At 38.1% G+C, this 25,681-nt stretch overlaps 2 protein-coding genes across 2 annotated transcripts in view; one reads left to right on the top strand and one right to left on the bottom strand.

The window, feature by feature from the left end:
• The first annotated feature begins 613 nt into the window (after window positions 1-613).
• On the top strand, window positions 614-3,772 carry SRP14 (signal recognition particle 14). Its single transcript, XM_053979479.1, has 5 exons — window positions 614-701; window positions 1,165-1,237; window positions 1,917-2,029; window positions 2,574-2,606; window positions 2,943-3,772. Exons 1-5 carry the CDS (start codon window positions 678-680, stop codon window positions 3,030-3,032), a joined length of 333 nt encoding a protein of 110 aa, XP_053835454.1. The 5' UTR covers window positions 614-677; the 3' UTR covers window positions 3,033-3,772.
• An 811-nt stretch (window positions 3,773-4,583) lies between these two features.
• EIF2AK4 (eukaryotic translation initiation factor 2 alpha kinase 4) overlaps window positions 4,584-25,681 on the bottom strand; it is a 37,653-nt gene continuing 16,555 nt past the window's right edge. The window contains exons 19-39 of the mRNA XM_053979478.1: window positions 24,627-24,728; window positions 24,013-24,063; window positions 22,791-23,027; window positions 22,237-22,312; window positions 20,492-20,613; window positions 20,048-20,097; window positions 19,788-19,956; window positions 19,175-19,291; window positions 18,686-18,751; window positions 17,992-18,162; window positions 17,264-17,398; window positions 17,058-17,165; window positions 16,189-16,317; window positions 14,786-14,872; window positions 13,371-13,483; window positions 11,802-11,860; window positions 10,655-10,752; window positions 8,545-8,613; window positions 7,897-7,941; window positions 6,690-6,814; window positions 4,584-5,457 (exon numbers count right to left, since the gene is read on the bottom strand). Coding sequence (XP_053835453.1) covers window positions 5,403-5,457; window positions 6,690-6,814; window positions 7,897-7,941; window positions 8,545-8,613; window positions 10,655-10,752; window positions 11,802-11,860; window positions 13,371-13,483; window positions 14,786-14,872; window positions 16,189-16,317; window positions 17,058-17,165; window positions 17,264-17,398; window positions 17,992-18,162; window positions 18,686-18,751; window positions 19,175-19,291; window positions 19,788-19,956; window positions 20,048-20,097; window positions 20,492-20,613; window positions 22,237-22,312; window positions 22,791-23,027; window positions 24,013-24,063; window positions 24,627-24,728 — 2,184 coding nt within the window. The 3' untranslated portion in view covers window positions 4,584-5,402. The remainder of the gene's footprint in view (window positions 5,458-6,689; window positions 6,815-7,896; window positions 7,942-8,544; window positions 8,614-10,654; window positions 10,753-11,801; window positions 11,861-13,370; window positions 13,484-14,785; window positions 14,873-16,188; window positions 16,318-17,057; window positions 17,166-17,263; window positions 17,399-17,991; window positions 18,163-18,685; window positions 18,752-19,174; window positions 19,292-19,787; window positions 19,957-20,047; window positions 20,098-20,491; window positions 20,614-22,236; window positions 22,313-22,790; window positions 23,028-24,012; window positions 24,064-24,626; window positions 24,729-25,681) is intronic.

The raw sequence follows: 25,681 nt of genomic DNA, 5'->3' as shown, positions 1-25,681 counted from the left end.
ATCAGCCTGAGAGCAGTTTTTACTTTTAATCTGTAAGGCATTATCTTCCACTTTTGTTAGGTCCATGGAGGAAAAACAGATCTATTTTCCTAGTGATAAACAAGAAAAGGCACTAGATCACGTGCTGCAACTTCTGTGTGCTCCTGCACCGACTGCCACGGGCCTGACAGAAAACTCCCATCACAGAATCCAGCCCTCAGGGGCTTCAAGTGTCAGGGTATGAAGTGCTCTCTCGGCCCTCCCAGGCGCAGATTTCCTCTCTGCTGTTTTTGCACAAATCCAGGGGTCTGGTTCGTTTAGTCTCAAATCCCGCCCTTCACCGCCAGCCGCGCTCAGCGGGGCCCTTTGCACCAGTCCCGCCTCACTGGGGTCGACGGGCCGGTTCCAGGTGAAGCCTGCGAGCGACTCCCGGTGCCCGGGCACGGGCACCGCCGCACGTGGGCTACGGACCGTGCTCTACAGCCCCGGCAGCGGGCGGGGCCGCAGAGCCGCGCTCGGCCCTGGGGCGGGCGGGGCCGCAGAGCCGCGCTCGGCCCGGCCCTGGGGCGGGCGGGGCCGCAGAGCCGCGCTCGGCCCTGGGGCGGGCGGGGCCGCCCGGTCCCGCCCACCCCGCGCCGCTGACGTGGCGCAGCCCCTGCGCTGCGCGTGCGCACGCGGCCCTTCCGGAGCGGAGCAGGATGGTGCTGCTGGAGAGCGAGCAGGTGTGGGGCCGCGGCCCGCCGGCAATGGGGGCGAGCCCCGTGTGTCGCCGCGGAGGGAGAGAGCGAGCGAGCGAGGGAGGGAAGCAGGGAGACAGGGGGGCCCCGCAAAACCCCGCGGCGACACCGGGCCCGCGCCGGCCCCGGCGGCGTGGGAGCCACTGCGGGGGAGGGGAGCGGAGCGGGCGTCGCGGTTCCCGGGGACTCTCTCTCGGCGGGGCAGAAGCGCCGGAGCTGCGGGAGGTGCGGGGGGCTCAGAGCCCGTGTTCGGAATCGGAACCGACCGCCCCCGGCTGGGACTTCGTGTCCTGCAGCCTCAGCGTGGGGAAAGCCGAGAGTTCGCCTTTCCTCGGTGCTGCCTCCCGCGGGTGGGAGAGAGCCCGGGCCGGGCCGGCGCTGCGCGGGGAGAAGGGCTCGGAGCTCGTGTGGTGACTCCCAGCCACGGGCGCGTCTCTTTCTCTTGCAGTTCCTGACGGAGCTTACCAGGCTCTTCCAAAAGTGCAGGACTTCCGGGAGCGTTTTCATAACGCTGAAGAAATGTAAGTTTTGAGTCTGTTACTGGGTCAAAGAAGTGTTCCTGTAAATCTGACTGTTGTCACCATGTGTTTTAAGCGATACAGTTGTAATACAGGGTATCTGAAGACAAGAGCAGTCATAGGGACAAACCCGTCAGCTGGAGCAGTGATGGTACCACTACTACTATTAGTTCTACAACTATTAGCTGTAGGACTAATAGTACTAGTAGTATCAGTACTAATAACCTTTGAGTATGACTGTATTTTAAACTACAGGAAATATTAGGACTGATTGTTAAACAATAAATGAAAATTGTTTGTTTTCTGTAAAAGGAGAGTTCTGATGTTTTTGTGTGTTCACGTTCCTCTGGTTCCTGGCTAGCTGGCACTACTGGAGAGGCCATGTATGGAGGAGTCAGGAGGCGCCGGGGTGACTGCATTTAAAGCATGCTGCTGCTTGAGCAGCCGGGGCATACAGCACTTAGAGGGGAGGATTTACTTCATTTTTTCTGGCAGATACAGTTTACAGAACAGATCTTTCTGGGGTTCTAGAGTAAGAGCAATTTGGCAGCAGTGTTAGTTCAGTTGGCCTGAAATTCCAAGGTGTTTTACAGATCTGCTCATGAGCAGTTTTTAACATCTCATATCAGAAGGCATCTGTTGATTTTAATGAAATAAGAATAAAAATTCTTTTTCAATACAGACGATGGTCGAACAAAACCAGTTCCACGCAAAGGCCACGTAGAAAGTTTTGAACCAGCAGACAATAAGTGTCTCCTGAGAGCAACTGATGGAAAGAAGAAAATTAGCACAGTGGTAAGTGACAACTTTTAAGTTAGAAAGGTTAGTGGCTCTGTGTGTTTCTGATTTGAAGCTCCATATTTTCAGTGAAACTTGAGAAAATGTTAACTGAAAGTTGAAAACCTGATGTGTGTTTACTTTGAATGGGGGATTGGGAACGGCTTTAGCTGACTTTAGCTCTGCTCTGTGATATGACACAAGGAAAAATGTTACTTAAGAGAAATAGGTGAGAATCTGAGCTGCAGCATTTTTATGGCCCCACAAGTGAATCACAGCTTTCTTTGAATGCTTTTTCACATTCTTCCCATGTGAACACGTGTAACTTAGGGATGAATGGCATGTAGAGGGTTTTCTTAATCAAGGAGTGTTTTCAATTTTCTAAGTCAGTGAAGTCCTATGACATACCAGTACAGCACATTGACCACTGAATGTTATAAATTGATCCAACTGATGTTAAAAAGACCAGATAACTGGTAACTGGTGGGTAAACATGTACTGATACTTGGTCTGTAATAGAAGCCAGAGTTTTCATGGTTAACCTCCAGTATTACTTTTGTAGGTGAGCTCAAAGGAAGTAAATAAATTCCAGATGGTAAGTTCTGTATGCCTTTTATCCTCCTTTTCTATAAGTAGTAGAAGTGGTCTGTTGGAAGCACTGGACAGCTGTGAACAGGTTGATTACTTGCTGAACTGCCACAGAAACTGAGACTACCCATTTATCTTAATCTGTTTTTAAAAAATCCTGGTTTATTTTATCTAACCTTGTACATTGGTTTAGAAACAGTATTTTCCCGGTGCAGGGTGTAAGAGCATGATTTTCTGGGAAAAGGCAGATAATTGGCCATTTGTAGTACATAAAATGTTACCTCTTGCATATTGTCATTTAAGTATTTGGGGTTCTTTTAAATGGTTCTAATTGTTCTTTCAGGCATATTCAAATTTGCTAAGAGCTAACATGGATGGCTTGAAGAAGAAAGACAAGAAAAGCAAGGCCAAGAAGAGTAAAGCAACACAGTGACGGGACAGTGTGCTACCATCACTATAATAGACTTGACCCTTGCTCAAAGCAAAGTCCATTTCTTTTTGAGTTACCATTTGTCTTTGGCTTTCCTTCCAGCAGGATACTGGGATGTGATCAGTACTTTTGTTTAAACTGAGAGCAGAGGTGCTTTCTTTGGGTTGTTGTATGGCAGGAGTATGTACAGCATTATACTGAAATAGCTTTACACTCAGCTGGTTTGTACTTACACTGCTGCTGTGTTCTCTGCAATGTAAAATCTGTCGGGGGGGTAGCACAGGGTGAAGAGAAATGCACCGTACCAGGAGCAAAACAAGACTGGAGCAGGAGCCTCAGTGACAGATGCCCAGTTCTATAGATGAGCCTCAGTAATTCTAGGGAAAGCAGGTGCCAACATATTATCAGGAACAGCTGCTTTCCTGTTTCTGTCTTAATCGGAGGGCCATGTCTACATGATGCAGTGCAGATATCCCCAAGGCAGCCAGCACAGTGCTCAAGCTCTTGCAGAGCCTTCACTCCATGCTGATCCAGCTGTTCTGACCTGGGCTCAGGGTGGGGGGAGGGTAGAACTCTGCATCATGTTCCCTTCAGACATAGATTAAAAATGGTCATGTCACCTAAACTTTTTTTAGAAAAACATCACCCTTCAGTATATTCAGGGATCTGAATTTTCCTTCCTTCATACGAGCAGATGTAAAAAGTAAATGTAATTGCTCCTATTAAACATAATGAGAAATGGATTGGGTGTAATGGCTGATGTGACTTGTCATGGTGAATTGCTAGGAATGGCACAGTTACCTATGCCTTTAGGATTGTGTGCTGCTTTGGGCATTGCTCTTAGAACCTTCACAGTTCTCAGAAGTTTTGTGGTTTCCTGCAAGTTACCTCTACATGTTTTAACTTTGTCACCTTCTTTGCTACAAGAAAGGGTGGAAAAAGTTAGTAGGTATATATTAATGTAATGAGTCTGCAAATAGTAATCATTTGTGTTAGAGAAAGAGGTGTAAGTTGTTTAAACAAAAGGTACCAAGTGGGGAGGGAAGGTAAACACCAGTGTACTTCCAGAAGTCCTTAACATTTCTGCATATTCCTCCAGTGTTTGATGTGAAATATAATATATAGTTAACTATGACTCCTGTAAATCATAGTTTCTCAGCTTCATTCTTCCTGATGGGGTTATGTTACAGTTTAGCTTCAAGAAGGTAATTATAAAACTTCCTTTGTTACTATGACTTTAACTTCAAACTTAATATGACAATTCAGGTAAAAAACTAACTAAAGAAAGTTAGTTCAAAACTCTGGTTGTGCCTCAAGCACATGCAGGTTACTGTTTGTCTTTAAAGTCTTTGGTTTAGGTTCTGCAGGTCTAGAAGAAGTGTTTTATTTTATCAGGTCTTCATCTCACAGAAGCTGCTGCTTGATTTAAATGCAGGACAAGCACAGGCAGCCAGGCTTGTAACAACTCAGCCTGAAATCTACATTATTTTGTACATAAATTAAAATAGGTTAAAAAACACAACTAAAAAGGACACACAAAAGGCTTGTAATGAGTATTTCAATAAGGCTCAGCAGTTTTTATTACATAAAAACTCTTCAAAAATGTTTAAAACAATTTTTTCAAGGTAACTAATTATTTCATAATTCTAGAACTGACATTTATTGTTGCAGTACTATTGCATAAAAGGCATTCTGAAACTATTAAAAAAATAGTCTTACATCTGTACAGCTGATTTGTGTAGCATAAGAGGCAAGAACTACATGGTAATACCTATCTGTGGCTCTAGTCAGACTTGCTCCTTAATTGCTTATAAAACAACTACTTCCACATTTTGAAAGCATTTAGTTTTGTATTTGTCATGGTTTAGGAATGTCATTCTCTAGTTTAGTGCTCCATTTGAATCCATGTGCCACCCACTACTCCCTCCCCTTGCTGGTGGCTGGAGAGGAGAACTGGCGGGGGACAGAAGGTAAAGAGCACAGGTTGAGGTAAGAATTTACTGGAAACAGCAATGAGCTAAGAAAACAGTAACAGCAACAATACCAGTGGCAGAGAGTACAGGAAAGGTGCACGAGTCCACAGAAACAACACGACCCAAATGCTGCCTCTGCCACGCTGTGCCCAGCTGGAAGGCCCCCAGCAATGGTGTGGGGTGGTACAGATCAGCCTCTGGGTCCTGGCCATACCTCCTCCTAGCTACAGCAAATATTAACCTTGTCCTGGCCAGAACCAGGACAATATTATACATGAAATGCAATTTGGACACAGAAAGAGGCCCTAGTTGCCTATCTTGCATTATTACAGCTTTTTGAAATTTTTACAAAATGCTGTTCTCCATTTGCAAAAGCATCCCGTAAAAGATGCTTTAAGTACTAAAACAAAACCTTGTATTCATCTCGGTAACTGTACAGGATAAGTGCAGAAACCCTGTGGAGGGAAGGAAAAAAGAATTTTAGTATTTTGCAACTGCAGGTTTGAATGCTGCAATTCCTGTGACAAATCCTCACAATAAAATAGCAACAAAGATTTAGCAGAAAATCAGTAAGTTTTAGTTTGTTTGGCTGTGACTGTAATTTTCCTCTCATCCTCTTTCCATTGATCTTGCCCGTTCAGTTTTCACTTCAGTGATCTGAGGGCTTATGGCTAAGTAGTGCTCAGGCCCCAGATGGGATAGGAAGATAGTGAGGGATATTACATTCATACCCAGCATTGCATGGAGTATTATTTCGGTTCTGTTGCTCACAGCCTTGGAAGCCCCATGAAGAAAAAAAATTATTCACTTGATAATGTAGCTGTCTTAGTAAACAGCAAACCTGGAGCAATTTTGGTTCATGTGATAAAAAGGAACCAAAGTTTTAGTCTTACTTAAAAGATTAAGTAGTACTCTCAAGTGGAACAAAGGTTTAAGAAAATGAAAATGAAATGAAACCTGTAATTAGGCTTAAGTACCCACGTCTTAAGAGGACCAGGACATGCAACATTTAACAATTTGAGGTTTAAAACTGGACATATTTAATGTGTCCAGACTATCTCTATCAGCCTTGTCAGAATCCAACAGGCAGACTATGAGTTGAACATAAATGTTTTTATGCTTACAAAACAGAAATGGGCTTCACTGTAGTTTTTGGGAGAGCATAATTTATGTTTGCATGAAACTGGGCACACTCCCACCTGTGCCTGACTGACATCATATTATTTCAAAGCAGGAGGAATTAAATGTGCTCTTGAGGTTTAAAAGACAAGCTGAGTCCTTCTTATCAGAAAAGAGGGTTTTTATGTAGCAGTGTAGATGTGTACATTATACATATGTGTATATTTATTCACATACATAGAAGTATATGTACTATGTATAGCAGGATACCTGACTGTACATAGTTGTCTGCTATTCAATTTTATTAACACAGCAGCAAGTAAGATAAAAGTGGTAAGATAATTCTAGAGCTTCTTGAAAAGACTTAGAAAAATGAAAAATTTACATTTTATCAGTAAGTGAGAGTTAGTGACCAGTCCTGTAGTTTTGAAGGAACTATACACATTTTCTGAGTATTCCTTTTTGCCTCAGAGAGAGGGGAAAGTGGAAGACAGTTTGTAGTTTGAATACAGAAAAAAAATTGAAAAAAAATCTAGTTTATGTACCCATAAGAGCTTAACAAATTTACCTCTTTTCCATTTTGAGACTGTAAATTTCATCACAAATTGATTGTAAATATGAAGATCTCTGCTTGGGCCATCGTGACATCAGTTGTCTCACAGTAGCATCAAAGGCTTGTCTATCTCCATCAAGCTAAGAAAAAAAAATTGTCAAGGAACTATGCTAGTCTCATATTCTTTTGTGAAGGAAATACGTCTGCAAGTAGGATGCAGCCTTCTGAATACTGTGTAATGTCAATGCTCTTTAATTAAACAGGTTTCAAACATGACAAATGTCAACAACATGTGTAACTTTTTTTTTAAGAAAAAAATGTTAATTTAGTGATCAGTTTCTTAACGCATTTCTGCACAAGTAATGAAAAGGGCTGTGTCGGCTTGGCAGTGCTGGAGAGAATACAATAACTGTGATGTAATGGTGATCAAAAGTGAATGATGCAAGTTGATCACATGCATATCTATTTAATTTTTTTTTAAGTAAAAGGTGATAAACTACCTCCATGATTTAAACAGACTGGAAGAACTAAGTATTTTGAAAATGTTTTGAGATGTTTCACTGATTTGTGTTTATCAGACAAGCATTGCTTCAGAGCAGCCAAAAAAAGTACTAAAATGCACTTCCAGTAGAATGCCATTCTTGAGTTTGGGTTTTTTAGGGGGTGGAGAGGCACCCATCTCCCTCTTAAGCTAGTGCTGTCATTGGAGCAAAGAAGAAAGCTGTCTTTGGTGTTGTCATCTTTCATGCACCATTGACCAGCTCTTGAGTTGTTAAAGGTGTCAATGTAATATACATTGTCTTTTTATCTTGGCTTCACTAAGGGATGTTTCAGCTACTGTACTTGAAACAATTGCCTCTATTTTGGGTTCTCCTTCGTTAAGAGCTTCATGGAACACCTTTGTTGAAACTGCTATTAATGCGTATTGATTTCTGAAAAAGAGCAGTTAAGATTTAATTTTAGATAACTATTCTTGGGGGAAAAAACTCAGAGCTTTGGATTAGGACTTCCTAATGTTGTCTTGTGTAACTTGGACATTTAACAAAAAAGTATTTTCTCAGTCAAGCTCCCTGGCTAAAAAAATCCTTTTAAGTTTTAAACCTTATTCAAACTTGAAAGAGAAGTCTAGAATGGGTGAATTTTACACTTTACTTCATTGGGAACAGAATTTATGACCTGTTGTGTTCAGTTAGAGTTCTAATAACAATACTTAATTGCTTACCTCTAATGATAAGAAGTGTATCACAGTTGCTTTTGGCAGATCAACCTGTAAAAATACCAGGAAATCAATACTTAACCATTCTCTGTTACCATTTTGCCAACTAGCGATGAGCAATACTAAAGGGAGTCAGATTTTTGATTTCCAGAGAAGCACTCATGCTGCTAAAACTGGGAACTTGGTTTAAAATTATTAAAAGCTTTTAAAGTATTCACTATAGGTTCCATTATGGAAAGCTGCACATAGGTGCAGGCAAATAGGCAGTTATGTTTCCTGAAAAGCATACACAATTTTGAAGTCATCTGTGACATGATCAGTGAAGTCTAAAAGCTATATGCAAACAAGAGCTATGTTTACTTAAATGGAAGTGCAAATCTAGCAGGAACAAGTTATTACATCTACCACAATAGCTGGTGTAATTACAGCTAAATGCTTCTTAAATTTTATTCCATGCAGCTGTCCCATACACACAATTTGAGATACTTTTCAAGTATCAGAGAAACAGACCAGGGCTCTTACTTAACCAGACGTTTGATTCATTTGGTTGTCGCTAAAGTGTGGTAATTGGCAGTGGTTTGTTCCAGAGAGGAACAGCATCATCCACTGCAATTAAGAATTCAGAATTAGTTCAGGCTTCTGCCAAATACTTACTGCTAAAATCTCAATCTCACTTGTTTTCTGTTGCAAGCTAGAAATGAATGTCTGAAGTCTTGTTTGTACCTGGGAACAAAAGATGGGCAAAAGTAAAATACACAGTTCGTGTGACACAGGTTGGGAACACTGATTTCATATTGCATAGATGAGAACAAAAGAGGCTGCTTCTAACAAGGTGTAGAACTACATGATATTTAAACAAATATTTAATATAATTTCCAGTAAAAATTTCACAATAATCCTTGATGAGCAGGGAGGAAAGATAATGGAGCTGAAACACTCTTGTATCAATGGTACACACTTGACAATACTGGCACGGTGCTAAAGAAGACAGAACAACATGGATATAGCTTGTATAACTAGTGAAAACTGCCCTCTGTTTCTGGGTGTTAGATAACTTTCAAATGAATGTGAGACCCTGTGACTGGATGCAGTCAATCACCTCCAGCTACAGAAGGAAGATGGCTTTTGAAAGGCAAACCAAAATACGGGTCATGCCTTATAAAACCGTTTTTTCAGAGCAGGCTAGTGGTTCTGCAAAGGTAGCACTTTACAAAGGTAGCTGCAGGCTTGCATTATGTTGTCTTTTGTACCTTGGAAAAGTTGCTTTTACATATTCAAAACCTGAAAACAGTAAGTTTGTTTAGCTCAGAGAGCAACATCCACTTTTTTTATTTGGGTTCTGAGAACTATTAGTTGGGGAGATTTTTTTGTTGCACATCCAAGTTTGGACTGAAAAGGGGATAAGATGACAGTTCTGTTTTACCATGAAAATTCCAACATTTGTTTCCAGCATCATTGAATGTTTTCTACATTACTATAGTATCTAGTATCATGTTTTAGGCAGGTTGTAGGTTTGTAGGTTTTTTGGTTATTGTTTTGGTTTGGGGTTTTTTATGTGTTTTTTTAAATCCAGTTTTTTCTTAGGTCTTTAGTTTGAGACAACATAATGAAATAAAATACATCAAGTATCTTTTATAAACATGCTACAAATTAAAAGTATGATGAACTTGCACCTTTGTGCTAATTTTGTCTGGGGTAGAGTTAGCTTTCTTCCCAATGAGTAGAGTTAGCAAATTTCACAATTGTTGTTATGGGGCTATGTTTTGGATTTTTGCTGAACACAGGATTGATTAACAGATGTTTTTGTTATTGCTGAGCAATCAGCAATCAGCAATCACTGATAAAGATAAGTAAGGAAGCAATAGCTGGTACAGATTAGCCACAGATGTAGGGATCAAACACTATTGTACTGAAGTTAGAATTTTCCAACATCTTCCCACACTGTTGCATAGACTACTTCTTTTAAAACAATATAACTTGTTTGATAACAGAGCCAAGGCCTTTTCTGCTTTTCATACGTCCATGCTGGCGGGGAAGCTGGGGGTGCATGGGAGGCTGGGAGGTGACACAGCCAGGGCAGGTGACCCCAGCTGACCAAAGGGATATTCCAAACCATATGACATCATGCTCAGTACATAAAGCTGGGGGAAGGAGGAAGAAGGGGGGGAAATTTGGAGTGATGGTGTTTGTCTTCCCATTGACCATTACAGGTGATGGGGCCCTGCTCTCCTGGGGATGGCTGAACACCTGCCTGCCCATGGGCAGCACTGAATTCATTCCTTGTTTTGCTTTGCTGGTGTGCACAGCTTTTGCTTTCCCTATTAAACTGTCTTTGTCTCAGTCCAGGGGTTTTCTGGCTTTTACCCTTCTGATTCTCTCCCTGATGCCACTAATGGGGGAGTGAGCGAGTGGCTGTGTGGGGCTTGGATGCTGGCTGGGTTAAACCACGACAGCCTTTAACACACTTCAGCATTTAGGGAGGGAGAAAAAGGAAAGAGAAGATCCAGAACCACAGTTCCTAGAAAAGTAAGACTTCTAGTATGCATGCACAGTGATAGCTGAGCCATGATGTCACAGATAATCTCTAAGATCCAAACTGTTAAAAAGGGTCTTTGCCTTCAACCATTTGTATTGTTCCTAGTCTAATTTATGAATAAAGAACAAACAGGATGAATTGTTTAAGTTAGGTGATAATGAAGTATGAATTCTACCATTCCTTAACTTCTAAGGATCACTTCTGAATACTTATTTGATGTGTATGTACCTGAATTTCTTGACGTCGCCTGGCACTGGCAGATAATTTTTCAGGAGCTATAACACTAACATTAGGCACTACAAGAGTTCCATGTGATTCAAACACACCTAAAATGCAAACACATCATTTTAGTTTATAGTATTACTTTATACAACAAGTATAAAGAAACAAAAATTTCACAAATATTATTATGCTAAAATCAGTGTAGTACAGGGATTAAAAAGCTGCTGAAAACCACCAAAATCTGACATGATGATGAGACATGCACATCAAATCTCAACACTCACTTATGACTTTGAAGGACTGGTTTTTAATATTAAAAAATTTGGTATTTTACATCACTGCTCCCTGAAACTAAGAAAAGGTACCAAATGACTTGCATAATTTTACAAAGGAATGCAGTGCACCTAATATAAAAAAAAAAGCCATTACAAGAACGAGGTGACTATTTAATGCTCAGTTCCATAGCAGAATCACTGACAAAACAAACAAACTCCACCTTCCCCAGTAACAATAATTGAAATGGCTTATTTCAAAATTCAGATTTCCACTTCTTGTAGTCACACACACACACAACCTCCCCCAAGTTAAACATGGCTTCTCTCCCTCCCTATTATGCAAAAGTGTATGTGTGAAGTGTTTCTTGAAAAATCACCACCACCACACACTGTATTCAGTGCTCAATAAAACAAGTATCAAAAAAACCAAACTTTAGCCACACAGTAAGCACTTAATATTATTCTTTATATACAAACTTATATTATCAGAATAAGTAATGCAAATCCACAGCTAGAAATGTAAAGGCATTTTCATTTGGTCTCAATACTCTAACAATCACAGATCAAGTTATTTTTCATCAAGATTACATTTAAATTTCTCCTCAGCTAGGAAAAATTGGTGAATTTTGGTTTTCCCAGCCTCTTGGATTACTGCATCAATGAATGCTTGTATGCCCATTGGTCTGAGCACTTAGTTTGGAGAAAAAGTCAGTTTTAAATCACTTGGAACAATATCTGAGATTAAGAGGCAGTGCTTCTAATCAGAGTTCTGCTATAAAACAATTTTCTTACTTTGCCTTTGGTATTATTTTCCTACAAAATAGTTTTTGAGCAGAAAGAGCAACAGTTTGTATGTTCTGTAACTAGATATTAAATACCTGAAATACTAGTAAATGATCCTTTTTGATTTGGTATTGAAAGACTATCTGTGGTTTCTCTAAAAATAAACAAAGACAGTTAAGGAATTTACAATTATAAATAAATACTGTAATAAGACAGTAGTTTCAAATTATCATAGATACTTAAACTTAGTTCCAACAGATAAAGAAGTCTGCAGATACTCCCCAGCACACATTTATTATTCATGAATCAATTCTATTCAGGAACTGACAGGAAACCATACAAAATTACATTTAAAAGTTAGGTCTAGAAGCAATGCTCCCTATGGATACAAAAAAAAAAAAAATGTCCTCCCTATCACACAAGAGTGATTTCTATCCTAATATAAAAATATATTGTTAGAGTATTCTCTCCGAATTATTAATTTAACCTGCTTCTCACAGGTTTCTGTGACATAATACTAAAGTATAAAAGTAGTATTTATACTTAAGAGCACACATATTCAAAGAAGTCTTCAGTAATTAGTTTGGATACTTTTACTTTCCACATTCAGGAATTCATTAAAAGAGAAGTTTGCCGGCACTATTACAGTCAGCTATTGCATTTCTGTTTAGTGGTACCATGCAAGGGTTTTCCTGTTCTGTTTTCATGATTTCGAAATAAGGTAACTTTTTGAAAGAATGATTTTCTTTCACAGCTTCTAGTAGATCTGTCACAAAGCACTTGAGGATCAGGTTAGCTGCAAAATTAAATACTAAGACTGGCTGAGGCCAGAAAAATGAGAATGAGAGATGAATAGCAGGAGACATCAACTGCTTGTATAAACTACTGCTTGATTTCAGCATTTCCAAGCTTAATGATTTCCTTTATTGTTAACCCTAGTCAGAAAAACTGGATGGCAAATCTGTTAAGTTTCTGAATTCTACTTTGTGTGACTAATGCATGTCTATTCCTGCTGTCAGTGTACACATATATCTAGATGCACGTATAATTACAGACGTACAGGGGGCTATGTGTAAGTAACAGCTGTAGTGCTTGAGCAGTACATTTCTGTACTAAGTACTCCTGTCATTTCTGTACTAACTTCCATTGGTGACAGTAAATAGTAATTTCAATGAAGCAGGGTGAAGGAGTTTTCCTATGTACCTCAAGTCTTTGCCAGGTGTTACTTCACTTGTGCCACCAGAGCATACAGAAGCGCAAGAGTTACACCTGAATTTCACCATACCAATACTGCCTCAGAATGAAAGGGATTTGCTGCTTTAATTCTTTGATTACATAGTACACAAATGTAATGGACTTCTTCTCTGTAACAGGGACTTGCAGGCAGCCAGCCAAACACTACTGCTGTTCTAGCAACTTTGGGATAACTGTGTGATCTTTTAATTTATGAAGCACTATGGTTGTGTGAATGTAGCAGCAGCTAGGGAAATCAGTTTCTTTCTAAATCTCAATACAACTCTATAACAAAGCCTTTTGCTTTCTTTTCCCCTCAGCAGAAATTCAATAATTTCTTTACCAAATAAAATTGAGGTTTAACTCAGCATATGCAAACATATATTCACTTCTGATTTTGACTATCCACATTGAGACATTATGCTACTCACCTACTACATCTTTCGTCACCAATTTTCATTTTCAGTTTCTGAATCAGGTGATCTACTAAGTCAGATTCTAAAATCCTTTTCTCCGTCTGCCTGTCTTTCTCGAAGGATTTCACCTACAATGTAGTTCAATGGGTCTTAAGATTGTTGATTCTTAATATGGCATACAAATAAATGTATCAAATTTAATCAAAACCGAACTGTTTCACCCATTAAAGGTGAAAGAGTCAAAGGTAGGAAGCTATTATCTTTACCAATCAATCACTGCCAATTAAATATTTGATTCGATTTTTTTCTGCCAACTACTAATTTATTCTGCATTCCCAAAGCAAGCTTGGCTCCCTGCATTTAATGTGATAATTAAGTTCTAAACAGAATGGTTTATAATTGTAAATACCATATTATTAATACTTTAGTTAAGCAATTATATTCGAATAAGGCTTGTCTTTCAATTTGCAAGAGTTAACCCAGACATTCAAAACTTAGGAATCTGCACCATCTTTATTGTCAAGAGGTTAATCAGCAACAACACCATTCACCTCATTAACATCTCCTTTATTGGTTTTGCTTCAATAAGCCATATTTAAAATAACACTCAACAACAGGCTTGTAGAGAACTTTGAAATATCACATTGTCATCATCAAGGTTTACTCATTCTTGCAATTATTGTTGTGATAGTAACAGAGTGAATAAGAAGTGAAAAATGTTTCAGTAAGGCACATTGGCTGTCCTTGCCATATGCTGTCAAATGGTTAGTATTTTTTTTAGTCAAAGAATGATTCTTTATTCAAAAAATAATGATCTTTTCTCTAATGATCTAGAATATTTTAAACTTTCAACTTAAAAAAACCAAAGGTAGCAGAACCACAGGCTGCAAGAGTACAGAAGAAATACAGAGTACATTCATGTTCTGACACAGTCCAGTCTTTGCATCCTAATCTGAGTTTACAGAGGTGAAGAGTGTGGTTCTGACTGTCTGTTGGAACTATACAGAATTTTTCAGATTTAAGTTTTAGTTGTATTTATTTTGTAACATGAAAAGGTGCCAACTGCAAAGATCATTAAGTCAAGTAATTCATTTTGTAGATTTAAAGAAGTCAGAGACAAGAGAAACCTTTTTCCATGCTAAGCCATCGATGGCACTGTCAAGCAATGCTTGCACTAGTTTTTGGACTTTCCTAGAGGGAAGGAGGTCTGTGAAAAACAGTGTTGTGCAGGGATAAAAAAATGTTTAAAGTGTTGAAATTGTTCTGAATAACATTTCTATGACTTAGCAACCAAAACTCTATTTACCTCAACACCACTTATTTAAAGTATAATTTATATTGTATTAATAATGACCTTAAAAAAAAAAAAAAGTAGAACAACAAAGTACAAATCTGAAACACCATAAAGCATCCCCTGGTCCTATGCTTACCTTCACATGACTTCCTTCTTTCTCTGACACCAGAGCCACATATGTAATCCCAGAGCATCTGCAGTATTCCTGTAGTTCTTCCTGGGACTAAAGTGAGAACAAAAGAAGGGGAATGAGACATTAATTTGACAGCTTATAAAATGATCAATTAAGTAATCAGTCTCTTGTCTTTATTAAAGTAACTTGATATACAACAGTCACACAGCTTCAGAGAGACAAAAGCTTTATTAACAACTTGAGCAGATGAAACTTCATCATCCATACATTTATCCACTCAATGCTTGCTAAAATTGAAATCAAAGTCTATGCTTAGATAGAGAGAATGCCTAGGCCCTGCAGCCCACATAGAAGGGCTACCTATACCTAGAAGTGCAGAGTCCCAGTAACTGTAAAAATGTGCAGTGTAACATCAGGCAGACAGTCACCACCCTGCTGCCTGCAGCTTTCAATCCTGCATGGCTGGAGGTCTGCCATGAAAGCTGACTGCAGCTTGGTTCCTGTAAAACCAAGGCTATGCTGACTTACTCAGCACTGGGTTGCAGCACAGCATTAGACAGAGGCAAGAACTACCCAAATCTTCATTCCTTATGAATAAAAACAAACAACTCCAAACCAAGAAACTCCAGCCTAGGTGATCATAGGAAAAGTATATAATCTGGATTTTTTTCAGTTCCAAGGGATTGAAACTGTTGGAAATGTTATGGCAAAAAATTACAAGAAAGTCAGACAATGAATTGAATGAACTCAAAACTTCCTGCCCTGCAGCACATGATGTGCAATGGGCAACTGCAGAGTCTCCCTTGTTAGTCATGAGCCGGGACACTTGAAGGTGAAGCAGACTCATAATCCTAAAGTAAGTGCCACTACCTCTAAAAGGGACTTCAGTGTTGTCATGTAGCTCACTACACTCCAGTGTAGTGCTGGCTACAGCTCTGTTTGCTTTCAATTGGACATAAGAGGGCACAGCTCAGCTTGCCACTCTCTCTTCCCCTCCTATACACATCTCTTCAAGGACTACATGGGGACCCATCTAGTAGCTTAGTTTGTTAAACTGTATTTCTAACAGTAGAATAATGTCAATATTCCCTCTGTACCGAAGTGTCTTTAGCCATCTGGCTATTTAAAAGTTGATGCTACTGTTCTGTTCTTGATGTACCCCCTATTACGTATTAAATTTATTAATAGGAGGGATCCGCCCTCACACTTTTAAATACTCTGGAAGAATGATGCAAAGGCAGTGAGATTTTCTTGACATTACTGTATCTGAATAGCACCCTACATGCTCAGTATTATGGTTCTCCACCTCCATAAAAACAGAAAAATACCCCAAAAAAGGATGGTTTCAGTCTGCACTAATCTTGGAGAACAACAATACAGTTAACACATGGAGATAAAAATTCTACCTGGGACCAGTCATACATTATTTCAGCTGGAATTCCTGCAGTCCAGAATTTCTGAACAATGTTGATAGCTCTGCCCATTGACATCTGACCAACACTTACAACCAGCAGGTCACACGAGCTGACAGAAACCTGAAAGGAAAGTAAAATCAAGGAGACAATATTAGTCACAAGACCACCTTTCCCCCTTCATAAGGCAGTTAAAGTAACAAAGATGGACAAATATGCCAACGTTTGTCAAAATGCATTATGCTAAAAAGCAAAAAAGGGGTTAGATCTACCTCTTTTGAGAGCTACAATCTACCTAAGTCTGTCTCAAGCTCAATCTTTGATGCAAAGCACCTCCACAGCCTCAGCTTGCCAAGTATCCCTGCCTACTCTGTTCTTTCCTTCCCACTCTCCTTGGCAATGTTAATTTATTCTTATACAGAACAGAGAATAAAATACGCATTTCACAACTAAGTGAAGATGTGTGACACTGTACAAAGTAGTCAATATTCTTAAAGTTTCTTTCCATCTCTATCTTCTATACTTTGATAAAGGGAGAAGTAGGAGGGGGAAAATAACACTAAATACCTACAGTTGTACTCTTCCATCTGAAAGAATACACAGGCTGAGAAAAACATCCCATTTAAATTGAAAATAAAATGGTGTAAACCTGAAGATCCTGTCTTCCCTTAATTCTCATTTAATAAATAGCTCTATGTAAAGAAACACAAAAGAAAACAGGTCATCTTGAGTCTGCCTTCTATTTCAGTATGGTATTACTTTGGAACACATCTGCACATCTTATTTTTTTTGTCCATCTCTAGCTACAATTAGATTATTGAACAAGAAGTAAACAAATTCCCCACTTCCCAAAAAAGACTTACAGAATCCTCCACACTGGAAACAGCAGCAGTTATTTTATCTATAGCTATGCTGACTCCAACAGCTGAAGGAACTGGTCCTACTGTCTGTGGGCCTCTAAACTGTGGAATCTCAAAACAAGAAAAAAACAGAATGGAAGACCAGTTAGTTATCTTGGCAAAATGGGTTAAAAAAAAATCAAAATTTACTAGCAGAGATGAGCACATACCAGATGATCATATCTGCCTCCTGCAGCAAGAATTTCAGGCACAGTTCTTTGTCTTCTTTTGATGTATGCTATAAACTGAAAGATAATACCATTGTGCTGCTGTATTTTGTAAACTAGTCCCAGATTTATAGAGATCTGTAAAATAAAAATGAATATGTGCACATATATAATTAATTTCCTGTTAGCAGCATGAATTTAAAACACTGTTTTCACATAAGGAAGACATATGGAAACATTCCTTATCTCCAAAAATTTAAAATACAGTGAAAAATAAGGAAATTAAAAGTGCTTTAATCTTACAGCATCTCAAGAAACCTGTAGCACAAAACCAAAACAGAAAGCTTCAAGCAAGGTGGAGGCCTCCTTTAGTAGTCATTAGATTTCTGTATTTTTAAAATATTTACAGTTTGTTTCAAAATTTATTAAAACCCCTCTTTTATGCTCTAAGTAATGCCTTCGGTCTCAGCTGGAGAAAAGAAAAAAGTCTGAGTGTCATTAGATAGAAGTTAAGCCAGAGACTTCTGACTGGAAGAGGTCTTATTTTTAAAATGCATCTTTAATAAAGAAAAAAAAAAAGGGGGAAAAAAGGAAGTATCAATTCAGTTATCTGCCATCAAAAGACACTTGCATGTGCTTTTGCTATTTTAAAATATCTTTATTTCCTGGCATATTACAATGCACAACAGCCCTGTAATTCCATTAATTTATTAGCAGAGCATTCTACAAACCTGAAGTTTTATTCCCAGTTGCTTTAACAGACCAATGATTTCCTCTAAATCCTTCATGCCATGCTTCAACAGCTGAGTGACACTTGGCTTTTGTTTTATCATTGTATTTAGAAATGGAAATACATTACTTGCTTCTCCCTTCTGCTCAATGAATTTATAGAGTCGAGAAAGCTAAAAACAAAAAAATAAAATTATAAGCATATATAGCAACACAGACAACATTCATAATAGGTCCCATCTAAAAAAAAGAAAAATATCTGACTTTATATTTGTGGGAGTAAGACATCTGCCTTTTTTGTTTGCTTTGTCTAGCAGGCTGTTTTCACTAGTGGAGTTGAGGAAAAGAATAGGCAGACACAAGTCTTGGACTACCCAGAAGTTAACTTCAACTCTATGCACATTCAGTATTGGCAGAGCTTTTTAAAGTTTCTCTCAATTTTCTTTATTAAATACCTCTCCATGGTATTCCATTTACCTTTATTAGTTGCCACATGTTTAAAGAACAAGCTGCAATACTGACTTCCAGAGAGAACAGAGAACAAAGTCAGACCACTTGAAAAGGGATTGACCTATTCTGAACAGCACATGTAGCAGGTTATTTTTCTTACTCTGGTTGATTAAATTACAAATAAATAAAATATTACCGACTTATGGCAAATTACAGGGAAATTAGCACTGAATTAAGATCACTTACACTAGCTGATGTGAGAGAAAGATTACAGAACTTGGCTTCTACTTCTCTTTTAGTTAGCTTTTCAGTCTACAAGAAAAACAGATTAAAACAACATTTGGCTGTGTTCGATGTGTTACTGTAATTATTCAAATTAATTTCAACTATATTCTGTGCTTATAAAGTAGAAAAGACCAAAATGATATTAAAATACATTTTAAATTTAATTTTTAAAATGTTTTTATTGACTAGTCTGTCAGTTCTTGATTATACAGGTGAATAATCCTCATAAATACACATGCAAGAATCATCTTAAACCATCCCAATCCAGAAGTAACAAAAAAGTAATCAATCTACATTTACAGCCCAAAGATAGCCAGCCTTTTTATGTATCAAGAGTATACTCCTACTTATGCTGGAAATGGGCTGTTAGTCATTTTTAGAGATAGCTGCACAAAACAGAATACTCTACAGAGACGATTACAGAGGTTAGGTTAATAACTAATACCTTACCACAGCATCATAGAGAATGATGTAGACTTGATTGAGTTTGTCCTCTGGTATCCCACAGTGCAAAAGTATAGCTTTCAGTAAGGCAGTGTGGTTCAGATAAATACTGTAATTTCTTTCCTAGCAAAGCACAAAAAAAAAAAAAAAAAAAAAAGGAAGAAAGAATGAAAAAGACAAGTTTTACTTGCATTCCGTTTTCTTTAAAAACCACAACCTCCACAAAACAAAGAGGCTTCCTAAACATTTAATAATAATAGTTCAAAATTAACTTCAAACCTCTCCTTTCACTACCTTACCTTTCATCTCTAACTAAACAATGGCAAGTCTTGTCCCATTCCACAGTAATCACTTGTCTGACAGAAAAAAGACATTATTTCAATGGTATTATAAAGAATTCACTTACTTCCTTTGTACATAAACCTATGCTTCATTTTAAGTTTACCTAGGAAAGACATTTTTTATGACAGGGTTCTGTAAGTGACTATAGATTAAATGTGAAAATAGTTCTGTACTGGTTAAAGTTGAAGTATCCTTTTACAACACATCAAACAAAATATTTAGTTAAATTCAAATTTTGGGTGGAAAAGAGAGGAAAGGGGCTGATTAGAGAATCTACCTGTAGCACTGAAAACTCTTGAATGATTTCTGAAATTGCATAAATTGTTTCTGCTATAGGCAAAAAGCTATTTCCAGTAGATGTAATGATGTCAAATGCACATTCTAGGAGTTCTTTGGGATGACAGCGGTCTAACTTCCGAGGTCTGAAAACTCGCTCTATACAGTATCTAAAGGAAACATTGAAGAATGAATCAGCCTCTTCAGAAGTCACTGTCAAAGCACAGTATCAGTGCAAAGTATCACCTCTACAGATCTTACCTTTTCAAGTTTGTTATGTTATTTCTAGCTACAAATCTTGCAAAAGGAATCTGAAAAAACAGAATACATGAATATTGTTGAAACAAATATTGGTCTGACTGAGCTCTGCAACTAGAGATGAATTATACTGTGTAGTTACACTTGTACTCTCCCAAGCATAATATAATGCCTAAAACACCTGACATAGCCAAGTAATATTAACCTAACCATCCCTGCTGCAAGTTTTAAATAAAAACATTAATTTCACCTATGTTAAAACAAACAAACAAACACTATTTCTTCAAAATGTGGTCAGGGCTCCAGCTGTCAAGAGGAGGAGTACAAGAACAGACATTGAAAGATACACTACTTCAGCAGTCAAAAGAAGTGTAAGCCTAAACCAAATGCTACCACAGCACCCTCCAAACCCTCTGAGGCTTTACCTGCAGAGATGATGCTACTTACTCTAAGGTCGTAAGGAAGCATTACCAGCATCCCACTGTGATCCATGAAATATGAAGCTTCATTGTGTTCATATAGTTTTTTATTTCTGGGCATCAGCAGTGGAGTATGCAGCTTGATGGCTCCTGCACAAAACCAGAAAACACTATTATCTCTCATTTCAGAAGTAACACCTGCTTTTTACAAGTTCATGAACACCCTTGCAGGGCTTAATTACATCAATCCGTAAGTTAAAAAATTACATTAAATGTTCTTAATAGACTTTTCTCTTCCATATTTAAAGAAAGAATGTCAAATTCTGTTTTATGCCTATGCTGCATGCTTCTTGGGCTCAGCAGGGAGGCCACAGAAGAGAGAACTGCCAATTCCACAGCCCAGCAGAATCTTTACCTTGCCCTCCCTCTTTAACACCACCTTTCACAAAAGCAGGCATATGAAACAGATGACAAACTCTGCAGTTACCAGTAGCCAAGCACTGCCTTGGTCTAGAGACATTTCCATATAGAACGACTTTTATTCAGACATGTTGCACCCTCTGTCTCAAAAACATACTAGAAGTGTTTGTGTTTCAGTTTAAAATCTCATGAATACCTTTTTTTCCTGGCTACATTTTGCAACCATCTATCTGTATGAATCCAATCTTCATTGAAACCTTAATATTAATAGTACCACTTATTACTGAAAAATTGTTTCCTGTTTTAATATTTGATTGAGAATCACTAGAGAATTTATTTAAGCTTAACTCAATTAGATTTTAAGTCAACATCAACTTTTAAATTAAAAAAAAAGTGCACCAGATAGAAATTCTTCTAGCCATTACAGATGTCAGACACAATCTAATGGAAAAAAAAATAAATATCCAATCCCCATTTTTTTCCAAAAGTATGAGAACATTTCAGTTTCTAAAATGCTGACACTTTCCCAAATCTGTCAAGCTTTAAGGAGCAGGGGGAGAGAGTAAACCCATCCTTGACTTCATATTTCTCAGCTTCTCACTCTTTTGTATTGCCAAATTTTGATCATGCTTAATCAGATTATGATTTACTTGGAAAATGCAAAGTTCCTATTTCAAAATTCAATATTTTATATAAAATAGTATCATGAACACCTGTAAGACAACACAATTTATAACATTTCAAGTGTGACAGTGGCTGCATAAATTTCCTTCTCAAAAAAAAAAATTTAAGTGAATACTATTATTAATGACTGGACAGATTCCTGGAAAGGAAAATGAAAGACTATTAAATATCATGGCATTTGCTTTGGCTCAGGAAGTTCCTGAATAGCAAACCATTTCCAAGAATACATCACTGGAAGTACCAGTACACACTTGCTTTGTTTCCATGCTCTCCCTTATGCTCTTCCCATTCTGGCTGTTCAAAGAGAGGCCACTGTGCTATATGGATGCCTAATCTCCCACTACAGAGCTACCCTTGTATTCAGATCAGATTTTGTGTAAGTCTGTGCCTTTAAAACCTCATACAGATTTATCAGAACAACCATGTACATTCAAAAATATAATTAAGATTTTCACTTTTTTTTCCTGTAGAAAATGTAAATCATCCAGATGTGATGTTAGTAGCTATTACTGGAATGACAAAGTAACAGAAGAAAACGTCATAAAAACTTCAAATTATCAACTACCAAATATGTTTTCTGATTTCTCTTATAGCAGTAAATCCATTCCATTCTTTTAAATTCACTCAATCACAAAAAAGGAAATTAATGACTTTTGTAAACACACCCACCGTGTCTTTTAAATATCCGGCTGACAATGTCACATACATGCTGCTGTATCTTGGCTGCCCAAATAGAAAAACTACCCTGAAACCATCACAAATAAAAAGTACATATAAAATTCACGTGTGATGAACACTCCATGTAGGCAATCATTCCATGTAATACAGGCAATAAACATTCTGCTATCTCATTCCACTACAAAAAACTGCAATGCTTACATAATAGGAAATAATTACAGCTATATGAAGCATTATTGTACTGTGTTACCTAGAATTTCTTTAGATTTAGAACGATTCAAGAGCTGATAAACTAAGAAAAATCACACCAATTAGAAAGAGAAAAAAGCATCCAGGGCAACAATTTCTGCTGACAACCAGTCAACCATTACTTGGACAGGAATTCAGAGTAAAGTCATCATCTGGACAGAAGCTTAAAGCTTTAGCTGCCACAATCAAACACTGCTGGTTTCTTCACTGAAGAATGAATGTAAGGCTCAAATGGGAAGTGGCTATTGAAACCAAGGGAAAAGCCAAACCCACACATTCCCTGCAGACCTACAAACCTTCAGCATATCACTGTCATAAGTATAGTCTATTGCTGGAGATATACGCTGTGCAAATATCTGACTCATCATAGTCCGGTAGGCCTTGCCATCCACGTTTGCTAAGGTATGGTGGAGGACTTCATGGAGCTCAGACTCTTCCATTTGTGGTGGTGGAAGATGTTCACTTTTTAACAGCTCCACAGCTGTTGGCCGTGCTGCAGGATCATGGTTCAGGAGCCATGTAATAACCAGTCTCTACAAATTAAATCAAAATTTAATACAGATTAGAAACGTTTTGTAAGTTAACAGTATTTGCAACAAACTTGGTAGCTTTATCAATTCAATAACAAACTGTGAGACTCTACAGGGGAAAAATAGCAGAATCTGAATCTTTGGGATAGACATTATTTGCTTATTAAATTATGAGGATCTTTTGTTATCATCTGAAAAAATTTACTAAACCACACAAATTATTAGAAATGTGCCTCCTGGGATGAGAAAGGATGTAGTATCCTTTTCCTTTGTTGTCCCATGGTATGCTAGCTCTGGCATCTCATTATCAACAAAGAGAAAAAGCAGAATTGCATGCATGAAATCAAATATTTGAGAGGCACAAGTGTTAGAGTAGGGGGAATCTTCCTGGCATATTTCAGCAAAATGTACAAGATGGAAATGTTTTATGGTACTAGGAACAAGCATAACACATTAAAAGTTAATAAAATGGTCAACAAAAGAGTTGATCAGCACAAGGATAAAGCCACCTAGATGGTCCAGAAAAGATTACACTGCTCCTTATCACTTCATTACTCTGCCATGGAGGCCCCCAGAACAGCTCTTGGCAGCTCTGTCAAACTTGGAGCAGCCAATTGAGCTTGCACATCTCTTTCTGTTGTGTGACACATATTTCTTTCAAAAAGTTTAAGTAAAAAGTTAAAACAACTGAGCTGCCATTTCTCTGAGCATAAAAAGTCAAAATTGTCCCTCAGAGCTTAAAATATGTGCCAGTGAACTCTAAATTTCTTCATGACTATGGTTTGAGAATTTTGTGGGTAAATATATTTCCATGTCAACTTAGAGTATTCTTTTGAGGCTTTATTTCCTTACTTTGTTCTAATATCATGTAATAAGAACTTGGCAGAGAACACTAGGTGGAGAATTAAGTGGGAAATTAAAGGGCAAAAATTATAATCAATGTTTTCTGAGAAGAAATACCTAATAGTTAAAGTATCTTCAAAATTACCTGCTTTGCATGCTTGACTTCATCGAAGTCCTTAGGAAATACAATCGCAGGCTAACAAAACAAAATCCACATTTGAATTTTAACAAGCAGCCCAGATTGCTCAGACTAGTCCTATTTTTAAGTTCTACATATTAAACAGAGAAATTATGCATTTCCATTACCCATGAAAAAATAAACAAACAAACAAAAAAAACCCAAGCAAACAAACCAACCCCCACATGGCAAATTAAATTTATTTGCGGAGCTAAAAGGAAGAATACTTTGATGTTGTTTTGTACAACAAAAGTACAATCCATAATCACAAGCCTTTACCAACTACAAATACCAACTGATTCCTGAGAAAGGTCCTCCAGACCCAAACCTAAGAGATGATTACTTTATCTGACATGTAAAAATTTATTTCACAGACTGATGGCAATACCATTAGAATCCACAGTGCATTACAGGAATTTCAGTGCACCAATTGTATTCTTCACTTTCCATGATACATTTTACAAACCTTGTTTTTAAGCACTCCCTATGGCAACATTTTTTGGTATATTTTGCACCCTTTTGCTTCTTTTCACAAACTATTTGATGCATAGAATTAGTATGCTTCATAACTGTGCACTTACCAGCCTTAGCTGACCAAGAACAAAGATCCTTTCTGATGCAGTATTCATAGGATGGTAACACATTTCAAAGAATATTATACCTAGGCTGAACAGGTCCACTTTCTAAGGAAGAAAAAAATGAAAACTTGTATGTAGTACCTATCAATTCTCTGAAGACAAAAATAGCAGGGGGGGAAAAAAAACAACAAAATGTTTAGATTAAACATAACACTATATTAAAGCTAGAGAGAAGGCTGGGTTTTTTTCTGTGTCTTTTTGTGTGTTTTTATTATTTTTTTTAAAGCTTTTTTGTTAGAAGACAGAATCCATTAAGATTTGGTAGACTTTAAAACCTTCTATCATCACAGCACTGCTATGACATAAATGAGGGTTGCACTTGAGTTGTGGGCAGCAGCTTAACACTGAAGTGAGGAGTGTATGTTCCTCAGGGGTCAGTGCTGCAACTGGCACTGTTGAACATCTTTGTTGGTGAATGGACAGTGGGACTGAGAGCAGCCTCAGCAAGTTTGCTGGTGACACTGAGCTGTGTGCTGCAGCTGACACGCTGGAGGGAAGGGATCTTGACAGGCTGGAGAGCTGGGCCTGCATGAACCTCATGAAGTTCAACAAGGCCAAGTGCAACTGGATAAGCTTTGGGGTCCCTTTCAACCTAAACCATTCTATAATTCTATGACCCACACTTTGAAAACATTTCCTTGCTTTGAAATTCAGTTTGTCTCTGCATATAAACAGGATTCTCTTTGATGGAAAAAATACACCCTCACCTCCCACAATCACAGAAATCCAGAACAGCAGTATACACTGTATTACCTTAACTAAAGACTGTAAGATTTCTATCCTATTCAGTTACAAAGGTCCTCTATGATTACATGCTTTCAACTTGAAGTTGCTTGCATCCAGTCATGATCAAGCACAAGCAGAAAAACTGACTTGCCCAAATCCTTCTATCTTTGGTTTCCTCTTGAAGGAATGTTTAATTCCCCTGATTAGCACAGGAGTCAACAACATGCTGTTCCACACTGAATTCATCTTGTCAAGGATGAGCGACCCAAATC

Source organism: Vidua macroura, chromosome 6 (genome assembly GCF_024509145.1).
Source record: "Vidua macroura isolate BioBank_ID:100142 chromosome 6, ASM2450914v1, whole genome shotgun sequence".
NCBI lineage: Eukaryota > Metazoa > Chordata > Aves > Passeriformes > Viduidae > Vidua > Vidua macroura.
This window is presented reverse-complemented; position numbering and strand designations above follow the sequence as displayed.

Excerpts from the sequence above, each read along its gene's own strand:
- SRP14 (XM_053979479.1), top strand. The coding sequence starts at position 678 with ATGGTGCTGCTGGAGAGCGAGCAG. Across the intron at positions 702-1,164 it reads TGCTGCTGGAGAGCGAGCAG|TTCCTGACGGAGCTTACCAG; the intron begins GTGTGGGGCCGC and ends TTTCTCTTGCAG. Across the intron at positions 2,607-2,942 it reads AAGTAAATAAATTCCAGATG|GCATATTCAAATTTGCTAAG; the intron begins GTAAGTTCTGTA and ends TTGTTCTTTCAG.